Here is a 19,744-nt window from a genome sequence, read left to right on the forward strand (position 1 = left end):
TCATGCCTGGTAATATTCTTGTGAATTTACACTGCAGCTTTTCCATTACTGTCACACTCTTCCTACAATAGAGTCATAGAGAGATACAGCAATGAAACAGGCTCTTCAGCCCACCGAGTCTGTGCCAACCAACAACCATCCATTTATACTAATCCTACATTGATCCCATATTCCTTACCACATCCCCACCACCTACCCACACTAGGGGCAATTTACAATGGCCAATTTACCTATCAACCTGCAAGTCTTTGGCTGTGGGAGGAAACCAGAGCACCCGGCAGAAACCCATGCAGTCACGGGGAGAACTTGCAAACTCCGCACAGGCAGTACCCAGAACTGAACCCAGGTCGCTGGAGCTGTGAGGCTGCGCTGCTAACCACTGCGCCACCCAAATAAGGAATGCCCAACGTGGGGCTCAAACCCACGATCCTGGGATTAAGAGTCCCATGCTCTACCGACTGAGCTAGCCGGGCTAATGATAAGAACATAAAAACTAGGAGCTGGAGTAGGCCATTTGGCCCTTCCAGGCTGCTTTAACAGGATTATGACTGATCTTCTACCTCAACCCCACCCTTCTCTTCTATCCCCATATCCCATAATTCCTTAAGTTTACCCAAATCTCTGCTTTAAATATACTCAATAACTGAATAAGAATCTAAGAAATAATTAAGAATGTAAGAAATATAATGGTGCCCAAAACTATACACAACACAACAGTATACACAACACTCTAACTGTGACCTAATTAAGGTCTGGTACATGTGCATCTCAGAAATATCCTAAAGCACTTCACAAATAAAGAGTTACAGCCGACATCCTTCCAGAATGTTTCAAAGTCTTAAAGAGCTTTTGCTAATGCTTGGCTGAATACCTGTTTAGAAAGATGCTGCTGACATCATCGTGGGCAATCGGAGGCTTTTTGGAGCTGGCGGCCATCCTGAGCGGTCGGAGGAAGCAGTTGACAAGGATGTGGAGCTGCTGCACGTACTCAGCTTCAGCCTCCAGCATGCTGAACACCACTTGGTTTCTCTTCCTCATACTCTCTGCATGAGGGGATCGGATGTAGTCCTGAATGATGGTCTTCCATTTCCTTCTGCATAGCCATCCTCGCAAGAAGCTCTGCACCTATTTGGGGGAAGGAGAGCACACAGTCAGCCAACCTCACAAAACTCTGCTGGATGGGCACAGGCAAAACTCACTCCCATGATGGGTGAGAGGACTGAACTGTTGGTCATGTCACTTGTCAGAAAGAAGGATTTGCACTTATATATTCACAATTTCAGGACATCCCAAAGTGCCTTACAGCCAATGAAACACTTTTTGAAGTGTATTCACTTTTGTACTCATAGCAAACGTGGCAGCCAATTTACACACAGCAAGATCCCACCAACAGCAATGAGATAGTGACCAGATAACCTGTTTTTAGTGATGTTGGTTGAGGGATATATATTGGCCAGGACACCAGGGAGAACTTCCCTTGCTCGTCTTTGAAATCGTGGTCATGGGACCTTTTACAGCACCTCAGAGGGCAGATGGAGCCTTGGTTAGCATCTCGTCTGAAACACGGCACTTCTGACAGTGCGGCACTCCCTCAGTACTGCCCCTTGACAGCGCAGTCATTGCTGATTCCAGCACAAATTCTGTCCAAAATTGTCACGTTTTGAAAAGTTTTTTTTTTAAGCTCGGGTTGCCGCTCAAACTCATTTGCATATCACCAATGCAAGCTCTGCAATGAATCAGTGCAACTGGGCAGCATTTTAAAACAGAATCTTTCAAAATTTTGCTTGAAAAAATTTCCTTCAAAGGTTTAAAAGTGGTAACTTGGTGTCCCAAAAAGAAAGTGTAACCAAGCAGAACCTCCAGGTCAAGATGTCTCGGTGCTGCTATTGGATCATCCGTAGATCTGCCGTACCTTTTTGATTTTCCTTATGTCGACATCTTCATCATTCTGTGCCACGGGCTGTGTTAATTGGATGCGTTCGTTGTTTTTAAGCAGTGAAGCAATCTGTTAACAAAAGGGAAAGGATACGGAGTAAATTCCGTGCTCCCGTTTTGCTGGCATTCAGCTGTACTCGGAAAAGGCGTGGACTGGAGTGGGGGATGGAGTGGGGGGGGGGGGGGGTCACTGTTACGGAGATGGACACACTGACTGAAGTAACGTGTGGGCCAGACAGATTAAGGATGGCAGGTTTCCTGAAGAACATTGGATTTTAACGACAATCCAACATCTTTCAGGCCTAGCTTTCAATCTCACAACATGTTATGGTGGGATTAGAACTCAAACTCATCCAAAATCATCTCCAATTCAGTCCTGAGAAATGTCATGCAGAGGGGGTGAACATTCATCCAGTAATATCAGAGACTTCTACAGCTCCTTAGACTGGGAAAGCAACTAGTGGGAGTGGGTAGGGTTCAGGGTGGGAAAACCCATTCTAGAATAATCATCAATGGGATAGAGTGGGTTTGATGGGTGGAGCGGCCTTTTTTGGCCCAGACTTTCCTGTTTTCTTAGAAATATTAACAAATAAAAGATGAACTAAAAATGTTTCCTTGCAGTTAATGTACTATTTTAATGTGTCTGTTCCTCTCCTAAAGGTGCTGACTCTCGGTACAGCACTGAGGTAAATTCAATACTCCTGCACTCTCAGCTCGGAGCCACCCTTGAAGAGGGTGAAGATCTGACAATAGCCCCCAGAGTGTGGTAGCCCCTTCTGCACCCAGCCAGGATAGTGCAGGATTACTGAATTTACCCCCACTGTTCCATAGCGAAGGATCTTCTGCTGGTACCTCCACCAAATGATGATCCTTTATGTGTGAATCGAGAGTTGCCAGGCTATTTGACATCAGGGGCATCACAGTTGAGCCCAATCCCATTCCCACCCACCCAATATTCCCAAATGTGCACTTTCCAACAGGGTTCACTGCATCGCAATTGGGAATGAGACTCCTGATATAACTCCTGGTTTAAACCATTCTCTACTGAGATTGTGGAGTAAACCTAAAAAATAAAACAACTTTCCCACCCTACTCAGTACTTCATTTAAAAGTCCCAGAACAATGTTCACACAGAACTCCCAGAAGTGACATCCTCACATCAGTGATCCCAAAAGGAAAGAAACGCGCCTGTTTGGTATCTTGCCCCACCTCAGCTTTTAATCGCTCCACTTCAATCTCCTGGTCTTCAATTTGGTGTCGGAGTCGTTTAGCGACTGTTTTCTCAGTCTCTACGATCTGCAGAAGGTGCAGGTATTTCTGCATCAGAGACTCATGTTCTGTCGCAAGATTCCTGTAACTGTTCAAAGAATACGGTTGTTAACAGATCGAATAAAAATGAAGGTGAAGATTGGGGTTTCTGATATAAATCTATCAGAATGACTCCATTACACCATATGGATTGCCAGTCTAGAAAAGGCTGAGGTTCACCCAGTTTATCTTCTACCACCTTGCAAGTCACATGAAAGAAAGAAACACTTGCATTTATATAGCGCCTTTCACACCTCAGGACATCGCAAAGTGCTCTACAGTTAATGAAGTGCTTTTGAAATATAGTCACTGTTGTAATGTAGGAAATGCAGCTGCCAATCTGTGCACATCAAGCTCCCACAAACAGCAATGTGATTGAAGGATAAATAATGGACAGAACACCGGGAATAACAGCTCTGCTCTTGAAATAAAGGAGCAGGTTGTGAGGTGATACGATTGCAGCTTTTAGAATTCATGACAAGCTGGTTCATCAGCTGTAGAACCAGAGGACGTGATCTGCACGTGAAGCAGGGAAAATCAAAACTAACCTGTAGAAACAGTGTTTCAGTGAGTGAGTGGTTAACCTAGGGAGAGGGTGGGAGCAGTCAGTATTAATTCATTCAAAGGCAAATTAGTTTTCTTTCAGAAAATAACATTTTGGGATCCAGTCTATGAGTAATTTGAGACATGATGTGTGGTAAGTGGTGCGAGCTTGGGAGGAACGGGTGACTTTGGACCTAGGGTTCCCAGAGCTCTCCACCACTGGGGTTTTCTGGGTCTATTGTAGACCAATTAATAGAGATTGATCACTGTGATTGGACAACAACTCCATTATCATTGGATCATGTGGTTGCCAGGATAGATTCATAGAATGAAACAGCACAGAAGGAGGCCATTCAACCCATTGTGCCTCTGCTGGCCCTTTAAAAGAGCTATCTACTAAGGATGATAGATGGACCTTGGCTTTTTTACATTTAGCAATTCCTATGTTGTGTTGAACCAGCAATTACTTTCTATGGCAGGGTACGAACAACCAAGCAGAAATGTGTAGAGCAACACATCACCTCATTATAACACTGCCATCCTCACACTCTCATCTAATTTACACCTACTGGTGGCTGCATTCAAAGCTGCTCTCAGGCTAGTCATCAAATTCACACAAATATTAATTGTGCTAATTATAATCCTCATACAGACAATATTGGCACATTAACGACCCATATGTTGCAATCATCCTGCCACCTGCTGGATTGCTCTCACTGATTTTCAATAAAACGACTTTATTTTATAATTTTCTCCCCTCCTGATGGTGCTTCAGCAAGCCCCATAGTTACCCCCCTCCCCACCCCGATATCTCTCCCCGGTAACCTACAAGTCATGGTGTTAAGGAAGGAAACCTGCTGTCTTTACCCGGTCTGGGCCTATACATGACTCCAGTCCCACATATGGTTGATGTTTAACTGACCCTCTGGATTGGCCGAGCAAGCCAGTTTTCACAAACAATTCAAGAAGACGGCCAATTGCCACCTTCCCAGGGCAACTAGGGGTGGGCAATAAATGCCAGCCTTGCCAGCAATACCCACATCCCAAGCATTCACCTCAATTTTTCATTTTCAATACATTTAAGAATTTGTTTAATCACTGCATTGAGTGAGATTTAAGAAGCTTCAGCCAAAGGTTTGTAAGTCACACGGAGGGTTGATTGACACATGGAGTTAAAGTCACTCCTTAAGGTCAGTGCCAGTTTCCCCTTCTGGAATGTACTCTATTTAGTCAAGTGGCCAATTATTTTGCAGATATGACTAACAATATCCAGAAAGGCTTTTAGTAGCCATAGAAACCAAAGTCCATCAAGGTCAGGTCCCAAAGGTAGGCCAGCACGGTTTCATAAACATGTCTAATGGCCTTTCTGCCTAAACCAATCAGAACCCTACACAGCTGGAGTGCTAATTGTTGTAACAGTTTTCTGTGATATTTCGAGAGGCAGAGGTTGGTGTCGAACTGTGAAAGCAAAAATTGAAAAGGTTTAACTGAAGTGCTTGGGACTAACGACTTTAACCATTTTTTGTGCTCTTTAAGAGTATCAAGCACTTTAAGATTAGCTTAGAATGGGGCAGAGATGCACAGAAAAGCTTCTCCTGGTCTGTCCCAGTGCTATATACAACATTATTGGTGTCTCCACCCCCCCAAGGAAATTTGTAAACCAGCCATGCTCTCAGCTTCTTTAAATGAGAGCAACTCTCCAGTGCTTCACATTAAGAGGTCATACTGAATCAATGAGTCTTTTGAAGGTGAGTCCTGGCAAACTATTTGTCTGTGGTGGCTATCACATCTGAGCAACATTCCCTCCTCACTCAAAAATCCAGTACAACTGTTATTTTCCATATTTGTCTCGGGATGAAGCTAATGACGCATCACTTGTTACCAAACTCTAGTTCATCCAAGAAGGACCTTCTTGGACTGTTAATGTTCTTATGCTATGTCTCGGTGTGGAACAGAAGGAAACCTTTCATTGGAGCACTAACATTCCTTTTGACTCCTTGAATCATGAGGAACTGATTAGAGTTCAGAAGGTCCGTTATATAACACATTTCAACTCTCTACTAATTGGCAAATGAACTGGGGTTGGGGGTAATGAGGAAACAGCTTTTTACGCAGTGAATGCGCTGCCTGAAAGGGTGGTGGAAGCAGATTTAATAGTAACTTTCAATAGGGAATTGGATAAATACTTGTATTTACTGGGCTATAGTGAAAGGGCAGCTGAGTAGGACTAATTGGATAGCTCTTTGAGAGCCAGCCACAGGCATGATGGGCTGAATGGTTTTCTTCTGTGCTGTATGATTCTGTGATTCTCTATAAGTACTGCCCAGTGTACATCATACAAACCAGCATGTCCTGGTTCCACACCCACCAATTGCCTAATCTCAGCTGGTGTTCTAACTGAGTGAGGGCAGGATCAGGGATTGGCTGTGATAATTCCACTGCCAAACACAAACAATGGGCTTATGGCTGAGGTACAGGGTGGGTTCAATGTACCTGTGGGACATAAACCATCAGGTTGGGAGGGGAGAAAACTCAGAAAATGTAAAATATTTTGCATTTATGTCCAGTCCAACAACTCCTTGCTTGTCACTTTCCCTGATGTTGTTCAAACTTACTTTGATTTTTAAATATTGACATGCCCATAATGTTTGACAGTCATTGTTTCTATTTAATAGAAATTTAACAGGGCAGCACAGTGGCGCAGTGGTTAGCATCGCAGCCTCACAGCTCCAGTGACCCGGGTTCAATTCTGGGTACTGCCTGTGTGGAGTTTGCAAGTTCTCCCTGTGTCTGCGTGGGTTTCCTCCGGGTGCTCCGGTTTCCTCCCACCACCAAAGACTTGCAGGTGATAGGTTAATTGGCCATTATAAACTGCCCCTAGTATAGGTAGGTGGTAGGGAAATATAGGGACAGGTGCGGATGTGGTAGGAATATGGAATTAGTGTAGGATTAGTATAAATGGGTGGTTGATGGTCGGCACAGACTCGGTGGGCCAAAGGGCCTGTTTCAGTGCTGTATCTCTAAACTAAACTGAAAACTAAACTTAATGAGGATACGACACCCTCGATTTTTCACTCATGTCTTACTTAGTTTCACATTTATTGTAGTCAAAGAGTGCAGTTGCTCAGCCCACCCTCAGAGTGGGCATGACCACAAAGACAGAGGTTCTCCCCCCACACCCCTATGGGCACATGCGATTCTCCCCTATTCACATCGCAACGTAGTGCACTTGTGAACAAAAGGTTTGCCAACACTTATTAATAAAGGCCACACTCCTCAAGAAAAGCCACAACGACAACCACTTGTATTTCTATGGTGACTTTAACATAATAAAATATTTCAACACACGTCATAAGAGTGTTATCAGACAAAAATTGACACAAAAAGGTGACACACAAGTCACATAAGGAGACGCTTCGTCAAAAATATAGGTTTTAAAGGAGCATCTTAAAGGAGGAGAGAGAGGCAGAGAAGTTTAGGGAGGGAATTCCAGAGCTTAGGGCCCAGGCCGTTGAAGGCATGGTCGCCAATGGGGCAGCGATTAAAATCGGGGATGCTCAAGAGTAGATTAGAAGAGGAGATTACAGAGATAGGGAGCGGTGAGGCCATGGAGGCATTTGAAAACAAGGATGAGAATTTTAAAATTGAGGCATTGCTGAACCGGGAGCCAATGTAGGTCAGTGAGCACAGGGGGTGATAAGTGAATGGAACTTGGTGTGAGTTAAGACAGAGACAGCCAAGGTTTAGACAAGCTCAAGTTTATGGAAGGTGGAAGATGTGAAGCCGGCCAGAGGAACATTGGAATAGTTGAGCCTGGTCCTACCTTGCATGACCGATTGCTGCCACCCAGTCATCACAATCCTTCACATCCTCCGTCCTCAGCTCCAGGGCTTTCTGAGCATCGTGACCAAAGTTAATTGTGAAGTAATACTGTGGAAAGCAAAAGTAACAAAATATTTCAATGAGGTAATGGTCTAGCACTCTGGTTGGACGTATTCAAGGAAGTTTCATCACAGGATCTCCCACCACCAATCATTTGACCCACACTGCGCCATTGGTCACCTGATATGTCAACCGTCATGGTGCCCTGTCTTCCCACTGCCAATCAGAAAGCGAACTGACTCTTCATAATCTGATGATTCTTGACTATCAGTCAAACAGCCTTTCTTTCCCCTCCTCCATCTCCGATAAATAAAAATGCTAATTGAAAATGTAAAAAGAAACTTTTCTTAATGCCCTCTGATTTTTGTCCCTGGTTTATTGCTTGCAACATATCCTGTAGATTAACCTTTAACTCCTGGAGACTGCAGGACAATCCTGGAGGATTGGGAACCCCTATAAGGACCAGTGCAACAATCCGGGGGGATCAAAGCAAGCAAGTTAGGAATTAAAAGAGAAATCATGTGAATTCACAAAGGAGTAAAGATATAAAATAAACGACCACAGAAAACCATTGAAGCATACAGTATAAATAGGTTCAAGAAACAATTACAGCCTCTGGGTAAAGTCAAAGACAGATTCCATTACTAAATTAACCTCATCTCCCAGTATGGCTCCATTGTCCTAATGGAGGTGTTACTTTGAGTTGTTCTGAAAGCCGAATCTGATAAATGCTTTACTGGCTGAATTATTTTGAACAAAATCTATTCCTCTTCCTCTCCCACCCACGGACTTGCCTTGCTCTTCAAGTGAAATGTGTTTGGAACAGATGCAACTTGTTTTTCAGCAGGTGTGAATACATAGCCCAAACTAGTTATAATTCTGCATTAAAACATCAACAAGATGAGGAGAACAACTGGGAAATGGAAGTTGTCACCGGCTTGTTAAAATGGCTTTTCTGTCACTGGGGAGTAAATGAACTCTGGGGGCAATGCACACAAAGGACCATTCTGCAGCTAACTCATGCTCTTTCTGATGCCTGGCAGTACATGGATAAAGGGTTCCACTCCCCAGCACTGAAACCTTCACTTTCATCAACACACATTCATTCCCATCAGAGAAGGATAACAGGCTCTCAGTTGCAGAACTTTATACATCAAAGGTAATCCTACAACCATCAGATACCAGTCATACACATCACATGTCTGCAAGACCTAACAGCAATATTCCCTCATAAGTGTAGACAGCAGAACTACATAAAGCCAATCAGAGAAAGAAAGTGACTGTATTAATTCAACTAGAGAGAAACGATGACTGTATGGATCTAACTGAACAGTGTGAAGGAAGAAGATCAGTGCTTTTACATAGGATTACATAGAATATACGGCACAAAAACAAGCCATTCGGCCCAACCAGTCCATGCTGGCATTTATGCTTCACTCAAACCTCCTCCTATCTTTCCTCATCTAAATCTACCATTATAACCCTCTATTCCCTTCTCCCTCATATGCTTGTCTAGCTTCCCCTTAAATGTATCTATACTGTTTACTTCAACCACTTTGGCCTAACCATCAGCCTCAAGAAAACGAACATCATGGGACAGAACGTCAGGAATTCCCCATCTACCAATATCGGCGACCACACTCTGGAAGTGGTTCAAGAGTTCACCTACCTAGGCTCAACTATCACCAGTAACCTGTCTCTCGATGCAAAATGTTAAAGACCTCTATTAGGTCACCGCTCAGCCTTCTATTTGCAAGAGAAAAGAGACCCATCCTTTCCTGATATGTACATCCTCGCATTTCTGGTCTCATCCTCGTAAATCTTCTCTGCATCCTCTCCAGTGTCTCCATATCCTTTTTATAATATGGTGACCAGAACTGCACACACTACTCTAAGTGTGGTCTAATCAAAGTTCGTTACAGGTTTGGCATAAGCTCCCTACTTTTCAATTCTACTGCTCTAGAAATAAAGTCTAGTGCTTGGTTTACTTTTTTTAATGGTCTTGCTAACCTAGTGCAACTTCTAGTGATTGGTGTATTTACTCCGAGATCCCTTTGTTCCTCTAGCCCACCTAGACTCACACCTTCCAAGTAATAAATGACCTCCCTTTCTTCCTACCGAAATGTACTACCTCATATTTATCTGTAATGAACTTTATTTGCCAGTTATTTTCCCATTCTGCAAGTTTATTAATGTCCTACTGTAATGTGTTGCAGTCCTCCTCAGTATTGACTATCCATGCCCAATTTGGTGCCATCTGTAAATTTAGAAATTATGTTTTGATTCCAAAGTTAATGTAAATTGTGAACAGCAGTGGTCCCAGCACTGATCCTTGTGGAACACTACTTTCCCACTTCTGCTACTCTGAATAACTACCCTTTACTCCAACTCCATGCTTTCTGTCTTGAAACCAGCTAGCAATCCATTTTGCCACTTGTCCCCTGACTCTGCATTCTCTGACCGTATTAATTTGTCTATTATGGGGCACCTTATGGAAGGCCTTTTGAAAATCCAGATAAATTACATCATCTACATTACCATTGTCTATTCTCTCTGTTACCTCCTCAAAAAAAATCAATAAGATTCGTCAAGCAAGATTTTCCATTTTGAAATCCATGCTGTCTACTCATTATATTATTAATTCCTAGATGTTCTTCTATTTGCTGCTTTAGTAGGGATTTCCATTATTTTTCCGACCACGGATGTTAAACGGAATGATTTATAATTCCCTGGGCATGTTCTGTACCCCTTAAATATAAGAATGATGTTAGCTGACCACCAGTTCTCTGACACTACATCTTTTTCTAAGGAATTATTAATTATGTGTAGTAATGCTTCTGCTATCTCTTCCTTAGATTCTTTTAAAATGCATGGATGCAATCCATCCAGACCAGGGGCTTTATCCTCTATAAGTTTTATTACCTTATTCAATAAATCCTTTTTAAAAATGTTAAATGCACTTATCTCATTACTCATCTTATCAGTCAATGTCATGTCTACCTGTTCTATCTCCCTGGTAAATACCAAAGTTAAATAATTATTTAATATTTCTGCCATCTCTCTGTGGTATTATCCTGTCTATCCCTTAATGATCCAATTCCCATCCCAGCCTTCCTTTTTTTATTGATGTGCCTGTAAAATATTTTACTATTTTGTTTTATGTTCCTTGATAATTTAATGTCATAGTTCCTCTTTGCCTTCCTCCTGCTGTACAGTATTACCGAGTTAATGTGATCCGGCAAATAGGCTTCTTTGGGAAGAGCTTCTGGATAAATAGGCGTTAGAAAATGCACCATTGATGGTATGAGATCACCACATTGTGGATTGAATTGCTTTCAGTTAGTTAAAGAATGTTATTGGGAGAAACCAGCTGTCGTCTTGTCGCAAGGGTTTCCTCCAGTACAAGGAGGGGATGGAAGGAAGAATGGAGGTGAAAGGGGAGGAAGAACGATTAAAATTCCACAAGGATCAGAGGTCATCCAATAGTAGCAGCAGTTTTTTAACATGTTGCGAGGGTACTTTGCGAATCAAATGACAGGAAATATATTTTGTGTCATGTGAGCAGGCCAGATAGCCAATGGGAGCAGAGATGACCATACTTCCTCTGCTTATCAATTTTATATTCTGTGTCAATGTGGCTTAAATTGTCTAAAATGAAAGCAAATTACTGCAGATGCTGGAAATCTGAAATAAAAACAGAAAGTGCTGGAAATACTCAGCAGGTCTGGCAGCATCTGTGGAGAGAGAAGCAGAGTTAACAGTTCAGGTCTGTGACCTTTCATCAGAACTTAAATTGTCCCTAGATAATGTTAGAGGAATCAACAGGGGAACCCTCATCTCTCCCAGCAAGGTGGTTTATGTGAGGTTTGTGCTAGACAGTATCTTCACATATCGGCCAGCACTCTCATCACCCATGAGCTTATGTTGGCTCCACTTTTAACACACTTATCCTTCAGTGGGAGAGACAAACTACAACAGCAGGACCTTCATTTATATAGCACCTTGAACATAGAAAAACATCCCATGGTGCATCGCCGGAGCATAATCAGACAAAATTTGACAACAAGCCACATAAGGAAATATTCAGACAGGATCTTGGTCAATGAGGTAGGTTTTAAGGAGTGTCTTAAAGGAGGAGAGAGGGGTTTAGGGAGGGAATTCCAGAGTTTAGGGCCCAAGAAGCTGAAGGTATGGTCACCAATGGTGGAGGGATTAAAATTGGGGATGCGCAGAAGGTCAGAGTTGAAGGAATGGAGGGTTCTTGAAGGGTTTTCGGGCTGGAGGTTACAGCAATAGGGAGATAGAGACTATCCCTGAGTGTCCTCATCCTTGGCTTAAACCCTCTTATGGCGCTTGAGGATTCCCAATGATAATTATCTTAAGAAATAGCACAACCTGAAAGAGCTTCTCTGAATTTATTTTTTTCCTTTCAATCATCATAGAAATCCATAGATTTATTTAAGCTGTGAGAGAAAATTCCACCAATATAATTTTTTCTCCAGGAAAGTTGATATACGAGCAGTTGAAAAGCTGTGAGGAAGAAGAGTAATGCTGATAGATGGAAAGGAAGGTGTGCAGAGAACATTCTTGGTTATATTGTGGGTTTTCTGTTGAGAAGCCTGCTATTTTCTATCAATAAAGTGTGCACTGATTCATGGTGCGAATACAAAGGCTGAAGGGGCTTTTTACAGAAAGGGATAATGGGAGACTTCAGTCAGGGCAGATAATATTTATAGCACAAGGCGACACACTTTGTGAGTTAGTGACATACAAAAGTAAGGAAATCATGAATGGGTAAAGGGATTGTTACATTAGCAACAGAGGTGCTGGTTCATATTTCCTCATCAACAATGGCCGATATCTATTACAGTTGTACCACAACCATTACTCTAATTTGACAATAGCCACTTGTGGAATATTCTACAAAAGAATATTAGAAATAGGAATAGGAGTAGCCCATTCAGCCCCTCGAGCCTGCTCCACCATTCAATAAGATCACGGCTGATCCTCAATTTCAACTCCACTTTCCCGCACTATTCCCATATCTTCTGATTTCCTTAGTTTTCAAAGAAATTGGCAAAGCTCATATGACATCCCTTTTTCTCTCTCCACCCACACCAATGTCATACAATCTCTCACTGGCACTTGGACATTCAGATGAGACGTTAAACCGGGGTCACCTGTCCAGGTGGATGTAGGCGATCCCATGCCACAACTTGAAGATCCCAGGGGCACCCTCCTCCTGTCCAGCACACCATTCCTTCTGTAACCAACACGACCAGATGTAACTGGCCATTTAACCTCATTGCTGCCTGTGGGATCTTGCTGTGTGTAAACAGTCTGTGAGTTTACCTCCATTACATTTATGGTGGCACAGTGGCGCAGTGGTTAGCACCGCAGCCTCACAGCTCCAGGAACCTGGGTTCGATTCTGGGTACTGCCTGTGTGGAGTTTGCAAGTTCTCCCTGTGACCACGTGGGTTTTCGCCGGGTGCTCTGGTTTCCTCCCACAGCTAAAGACTTGCAGGTGATCGGTAAATTGGCCATTGTAAATTGCCCCTAGTGTAGGTGGGTGGTAGGGAATATGGGATTACTGTTCTTTCTTTTGGGCCTCCTTATCTCGAGAGACAATGGATACGCATGGGATTGGATTACTGTAGGATTAGTATAAATGGGTGGTTGTTAGTCGGCACAGACTTGGTGGGCCGAAGGGCCTGTTTTAGTGCTGTATCTCTTAAAAAAAAACAACAGTGATTACACTTCAAAAGTAACTCTGGTTTTACAAATTATGAAGCAATTTCAGCACTGTATCAGGCCATTTGGCCCAACAGGTCTATGTTGGTGTTTATACTCCACAAGAGCCTCTTCTCACCATACTTCATCTCACCCTGTCAGCATATCTTTCTATTCCTTTCTCCCTCATGTGTTTATCTAGCTTCCCCTTAAATACATCTATACTATTCACCTCAATCACTCCCTGTGGTAGCGAGTTCCACATTCTCACCACTCTCTGGGTAAAGAAGTTTCTCCCGAATTCTCTATTGGATTTATTGGTGATTATCTTATATTGATGACTCCTGGTTCCGTTTTTTTGAAGGATGTTCTCAAGATGTGATTGACTGTACATCAGAGACGCCATCTATGAGTCAGCTTTGACCACCTACGGCAAAAGTGCGAAGAGAAATGCAGACTGGTTTCAATCTCATAATGAAGAGCTGGAACCTGTCAAAGCCGCTAAGCGCATTGCACTTTTGAGCTACAAGAAAGCCCCCAGCGATTTAACATCCGCAGCACTTAAAGCAGCCAGAAGTACTGCACAAAGAACAGCTAGGCGTTGCGCAAACGACTACTGGCAACACCTATGCAGTCATATTCAGCTGGCCTCAGACACCGGAAACATCAGAGGAATGTATGATGGCATGAAGAGAGCTCTTGGGCCAACCATCAAGAAGATCACCCCCCTCAAATCTAAATCGGGGGACATAATCACTGACCAACGCAAACAGATGGACCGCTGGGTTGAGCACTACCTAGAACTGTACTCCAGGGAGAATGCTGTCACTGAGACTGCCCTCAATGCAGCCCAGCCTCTACCAGTCATGGATGAGCTGGACATACAGCCAACCAAATCGGAACTCAGTGATGCCATTGATTCCCTAGCCAGCGGAAAAGCCCCTGGGAAGGACAGCATTACCCCTGAAATAATCAAGAGTGCCAAGCCTGCTATACTCTCAGCACTACATGAACTGCTATGCCTGTGCTGGGACGAGGGAGCAGTACCCCAGGACATGCGCGATGCCAACATCATCACCCTCTATAAAAACAAAGGTGACCGCGGTGACTGCAACAACTACCGTGGAATCTCCCTGCTCAGCATAGTGGGGAAAGTCTTTGCTCGAGTCGCTCTGAACAGGCTCCAGAAGCTGGCCGAGCGCGTCTACCCTGAGGCACAGTGTGGCTTTCGTGCAGAGAGATCGACTATTGACATGCTGTTCTCCCTTCGTCAGATACAGGAGAAATGCCGTGAACAACAGATGCCCCTCTACATTGCTTTCATTGATCTCACCAAAGCCTTTGACCTCGTCAGCAGACGTGGTCTCTTCAGACTACTAGAAAAGATCGGATGTCCACCAAAGCTACTAAGTATCATCACCTCATTCCATGACAATATGAAAGGCACAATTCAACATGGTGGCTCCTCATCAGAGCCCTTTCCTATCCTGAGTGGTGTGAAACAGGGCTGTGTTCTCGCACCCACACTTTTTGGGATTTTCTTCTCCCTGCTGCTTTCACATGCGTTCAAATCCTCTGAAGAAGGAATTTTCCTCCACACAAGATCAGGGGGCAGGTTGTTCAACCTTGCCCGTCTCAGAGCGAAGTCCAAAGTACGGAAAGTCCTCATCAGAGAACTCCTCTTTGCTGACGATGCTGCTTTAACATCTCACACTGAAGAATGCCTGCAGAGTCTCATCGACAGGTTTGCGTCTGCCTGCAATGAATTTGGCCTAACCATCAGCCTCAAGAAAACGAACATCATGGGGCAGGATGTCAGAAATGCTCCATCCATCAATATTGGCGACCACGCTCTGGAAGTGGTTCAAGAGTTCACCTACCTAGGCTCAACTATCACCAGTAACCTGTCTCTAGATGCAGAAATCAACAAGCGCATGGGTAAGGCTTCCACTGCTATGTTCAGACTGGCCAAGAGAGTGTGGGAAAATGGCGCACTGACACGGAACACAAAAGTCCGAGTGTATCAGGCCTGTGTCCTCAGTACCTTGCTCTACGGCAGCGAGGCCTGGACAACGTATGCCAGCCAAGAGCGACGTCTCAATTCATTCCATCTTCGCTGCCTTCGGAGAATACTTGGCATCAGGTGGCAGGACTATATCTCCAACACAGAAGTCCTTGAAGCGGCCAACATCCCCAGCTTATACACACTACTGAGTCAGCGGCGCTTGAGATGGCTTGGCCATGTGAGCCGCATGGAAGATGGCAGGATCCCCAAAGACACATTGTACAGCGAGCTCGCCACTGGTATCAGACCCACCGGCCGTCCATGTCTCCGTTATAAAGACGTCTGCAAACGCGACATGAAATCGTGTGACATTGATCACAAGTCGTGGGAGTCAGTTGCCAGCATTCGCCAGAGCTGGCGGGCAGCTATAAAGACAGGGCTAAATTGTGGCGAGTCGAAGAGACTTAGTAGTTGGCAGGAAAAAAGACAGAGGCGCAAGGGGAGAGCCAACTGTGCAACAGCCCCAACAAACAAATTTCTCTGCAGCACCTGTGGAAGAGCCTGTCACTCCAGAATTGGCCTTTATAGCCACTCCAGGCGCTGCTTCACAAACCACTGACCACCTCCAGGCGCGTATCCATTGTCTCTCGAGATAAGGAGGCCCAAAAAAGATGACTCCTGGTTCCGTTTTTTTGAAGGATGTTCTCAAGATGTGATTGACTGTTATTTAAATCCAATTCTTTCTTTTCTCACTGTGATACTGGCCCTTTGTAAACAGAATAAAACACCTAAAACCAAAACCGTCTATCTTCCCTTCATCTAAATATTTACTTTAAAATTTAATTTCAATTTGACTCCTGTTCGGACCCCTTTTTCGCACTTATCCATGTTCAAAATCTTTTCCTTGTCCATTATTTCTCATCTCTGCAGAGCAACTGTTTATCTTTAATTTGGAATTTCATTGGGTGAGAGTTGGCTTTTCAGAAAACTTACCAGCCAATGATATGTGTGCATTGGGAAGAGTGACATGCCTGGATCCTTGAAGCAACCAAATAAATCCTTGATGGGATAAATTGTGCCCAAACATAAACGTTGCAGCCAGTGAGTAAATGTTGGCAGCTCCCGGACAGCTGGAGCTGAATGTTCAATGGCCTGTGGAGGCGGTTCTGAAGGTGGAGGGGCCCGAAAGTGACATGTTCTCACCTCCATAAGAATATGCAGGAGTCAGGTTGACAGTGGATGACCAATGAAGCCCCTTGAGGGCTTAATTAATGGCACTCCCCCAATGCCGACTGGATTTTCAAACAACTTGTTGTGTCAGGAGGCTGTCTGTGAAACGGTGGCAGTTTCCGTGGCTGCCTGGGTAGCCATCAGAGATGGAGGCTCCATTAAATGTGAAAGGTACCGCTCCAAAAAATCGACTGCAAACCACGGTAGTGCCCATTAAAGTGAGGGGCTTCCCCCCTCATGTCCAGCAGCCCTACTAACCCTTTTGGTCCTCTAATTTACCCCTTTTGTAACTGGCGACCGAGAATGGAGGCACCCTTGCACCTCCCTTCCTATGTCAGCAGCTCCCACCTCTAACGATGGGGCTGCCCATCTCTGACTGCTGGATTGCCCCCTATTGGCTCTCCAGACTCAGAGCCCGCCTGGACGGGGCTACAGGAGGTGGCCACTTAATTGACCACATCCTCCAAAATCGCCCCTGGGTCCTGCCACCGGCATTTGTGGGTTCCTTACCCACACTTCATCCCGACAGTGGGATTGGAACATAGCAACGAAAATCTTGCTCACAAATTCATTGGTAGCCACCATAAAGAAAGAAAGACTTGCATTTATATAGCACCCTTCATAACTTCAGGATGTTCCAAAGCGTTTTATAGCCAATGAAGTGCTTTTTGAAGTGTTGCAATATAGGAAGGTAGAATAAATCATCTCATTTGAAGGGTTTTGGACACAGACAGAGCTTCGATGTTTGCCATTGACTCAATGAGTCACACACTTGCTTTAATGCCAGAGGTTGTGAGCTCACGTTCCACTCCAGTGACTTGAGTGAAAAATTCTGCCTGACACTCTGCAGAACTGCTTTGAAGTAGTTCTGTGGAATTATCTTACATCCACTTGAAAGGGCAGATGGGATCTCAGTCTAACATCTCGTCTAAAAGACAGCACCTCTGACAGTGCAGCACTCCCTCAATACAGCAATGGGAGTGTCAGCCTAGATTTTTGTGCTCATGTGTCTGGAGTGGGAAATGAACCCACAACTTTCTGAGCAAAAGGCAAGAGTGCTGTCTATTCAGGCACTTCTGAAGAGTCTGTTACTGGCCTCTGAAAAAATAATTGTTGATGATCAGCGAATGACCTGTTTTATATTTACATAACTTATGCAAAGAATGGGAAGAGAGTCACCATAGTCTGAATCCATTAATGACATCAGGGTACGAGAAAACAGCTTGAAGTGAGTATTAGGTTGGCTGTGTTTCTTTTGTGGCAGAAATGATTTCCAGGAACAATGTACACTGAACACTGCGGTACTTATGTTCTTGGCAATTTACTTTAGCTGTTTATGGTGCAATTATTAACTTGTTCACTCATTCTGGAGACACAGTTTGAAATGAGGCAGTTAAGTGGCATCACCATATGTAGTTATTAGACTTTGTGACTCTGTTGAGAATGTTTGAGGAGAGGGGACAGCCCTGTACAAGCAGCAATTTGGTACAAGGGCATGCAATGCCCACAGGGACTTGATCTTCAGTGAGCCCGCGTCATCTCCCTGGAAATGAGACCCGATGCCCAGTGTCGGGGGAGTCTCGAACCTCATCATTCAGGCACAGGGAATACACCCTGTTCCCCTCACACACCCAAAGTTGGGCACACCCAAATTTCTAAGCCCATGCTTCCCTAGGCTCTCCAGCACTGGGGGTTTTCCTCATCTCATGTCTGGGTTTGTTGTAAACTCATTGATAGAGATTGATCGCTGTGATTGGTCACAACTCCATTATCATTGTATCATGTGACTAACATGATGGTTGAAGGTGAACTGGATGGAGCTTAGTCTTTGTGATTGGTAAGTTAATCCATCAACATGGCACAGATTTGTTGGTTGATAGTATTCCTGTTCCTAAGAATTCTTAACTACCAATCATTGTGTTGCAGAATAACTCATTGTATGTGAAGCACCTTAGGATATTTTGGAGGGATGCTTTAAAACACTATTAAATGTGCCTGGTGTGGCTCTGTGCGTAGCATTCCTACATCTAAATCAGAAGGTGTGGGTTCCAGCCCCACTCCAAAGACTCCAGCTGACATTCCCAGTGCAGTACTGAGGGAATGCTACACTGTTGGAGATGCTGTCTTTCAGACGAGTCATTTAAACTAATATTTATCTCTCAACCAACATCACTAAAACAGATTATTTGGTCATTATCACATTGCAGTTTGTGGGAGCTTGCTGTGTGCAAATTGCCTGCTGTGTTTCCTACATTACAACAGTAACAGTACTTCATTGGCTGTAAAGTGTGTTGGGACATCATGAGGTGGTGAAAGGTGCTATAGAAATTCTTTCTTACCTTCATTTAAAGAGCTTCCACTGCACGTGGCCAAATGCTCAAACTGTTTCACTGGGGCAATAGTGAGAATATCCCTCAGAGCCCAGCCACTTCCTCACACTTGTGCAGCCTGCTTTACTTTACACACTGATCTGTAGCAGCTTTAATCTTTCTCGATCAAAAAATTGATCAAACAAGTAAACAAGGGAGAGAATCAAATGGACAGAAGCAAAATGTGGATTTGTTCCCAAGAACTGCTTTTAGCTTAACTATCCCTGTTTTGTAGTTTAGTGTGTAAAGTGGTTGAATTATACACAAGAGCTTTTGATTCTGTTAAAAATGCATTATTATCATTTAACTAGTTGATTCCCCGTGGCATTGCTCAATGGTAGTCTGGGGTCTAGCTTGTAGTTGTCATGTTTACCTAAAATAAATACAGAAAGTGCTGGAAATACTCAGCAGGTCTGGCAGCATCTGTGGAGAGAGAAGCAGAGTTAACGTTTCGGGTCAGTGACCCTTCTTCAGAACAGGTCATGTTTACCTATTAAGGTTGAGCTGATTTTAAAGTGTCATATCCTCTTAAGGAGACTGCTGAGGCGGGGGGGGGGGAGGGGGGGGTGGAGGGGGAGGGGAGGAAGGGGGTGGGGCGGGGGGGAGGGTGTTTTTATTCTTTTCATGCAGCTGGCAGTAGAGGCCGGCTTTAGGTCGGGAAAAAGAAGCCAACACTAACCCGACTGAACCACAGCCGGCCCGAGCCCGACCCGACCCGAACCCGCCACTAGTCGGCCTGA

General features: G+C 44.1%; 1 protein-coding gene and 1 non-coding gene across 2 annotated transcripts in view; both read right to left on the reverse strand.

The window, feature by feature from the left end:
- Positions 1 to 19,744, reverse strand: part of rasgrf1 (Ras protein specific guanine nucleotide releasing factor 1) — a 75,517-nt gene that overhangs the window by 36,194 nt on the left and 19,579 nt on the right. Inside the window, exons 2-5 of the mRNA XM_068017650.1 lie at positions 7,610 to 7,716; positions 3,145 to 3,292; positions 1,913 to 2,005; positions 872 to 1,125 (exon numbers count right to left, since the gene is read on the reverse strand). Coding sequence (XP_067873751.1) covers positions 872 to 1,125; positions 1,913 to 2,005; positions 3,145 to 3,292; positions 7,610 to 7,716 — 602 coding nt within the window. The remainder of the gene's footprint in view (positions 1 to 871; positions 1,126 to 1,912; positions 2,006 to 3,144; positions 3,293 to 7,609; positions 7,717 to 19,744) is intronic.
- Positions 401 to 473, reverse strand: trnak-cuu (transfer RNA lysine (anticodon CUU)). The gene has a single exon. It is a non-coding gene; the product is annotated as a tRNA-Lys (tRNA).

This window comes from Heterodontus francisci, chromosome 38, assembly GCF_036365525.1.
Source record: "Heterodontus francisci isolate sHetFra1 chromosome 38, sHetFra1.hap1, whole genome shotgun sequence".
Taxonomy (NCBI): domain Eukaryota; kingdom Metazoa; phylum Chordata; class Chondrichthyes; order Heterodontiformes; family Heterodontidae; genus Heterodontus; species Heterodontus francisci.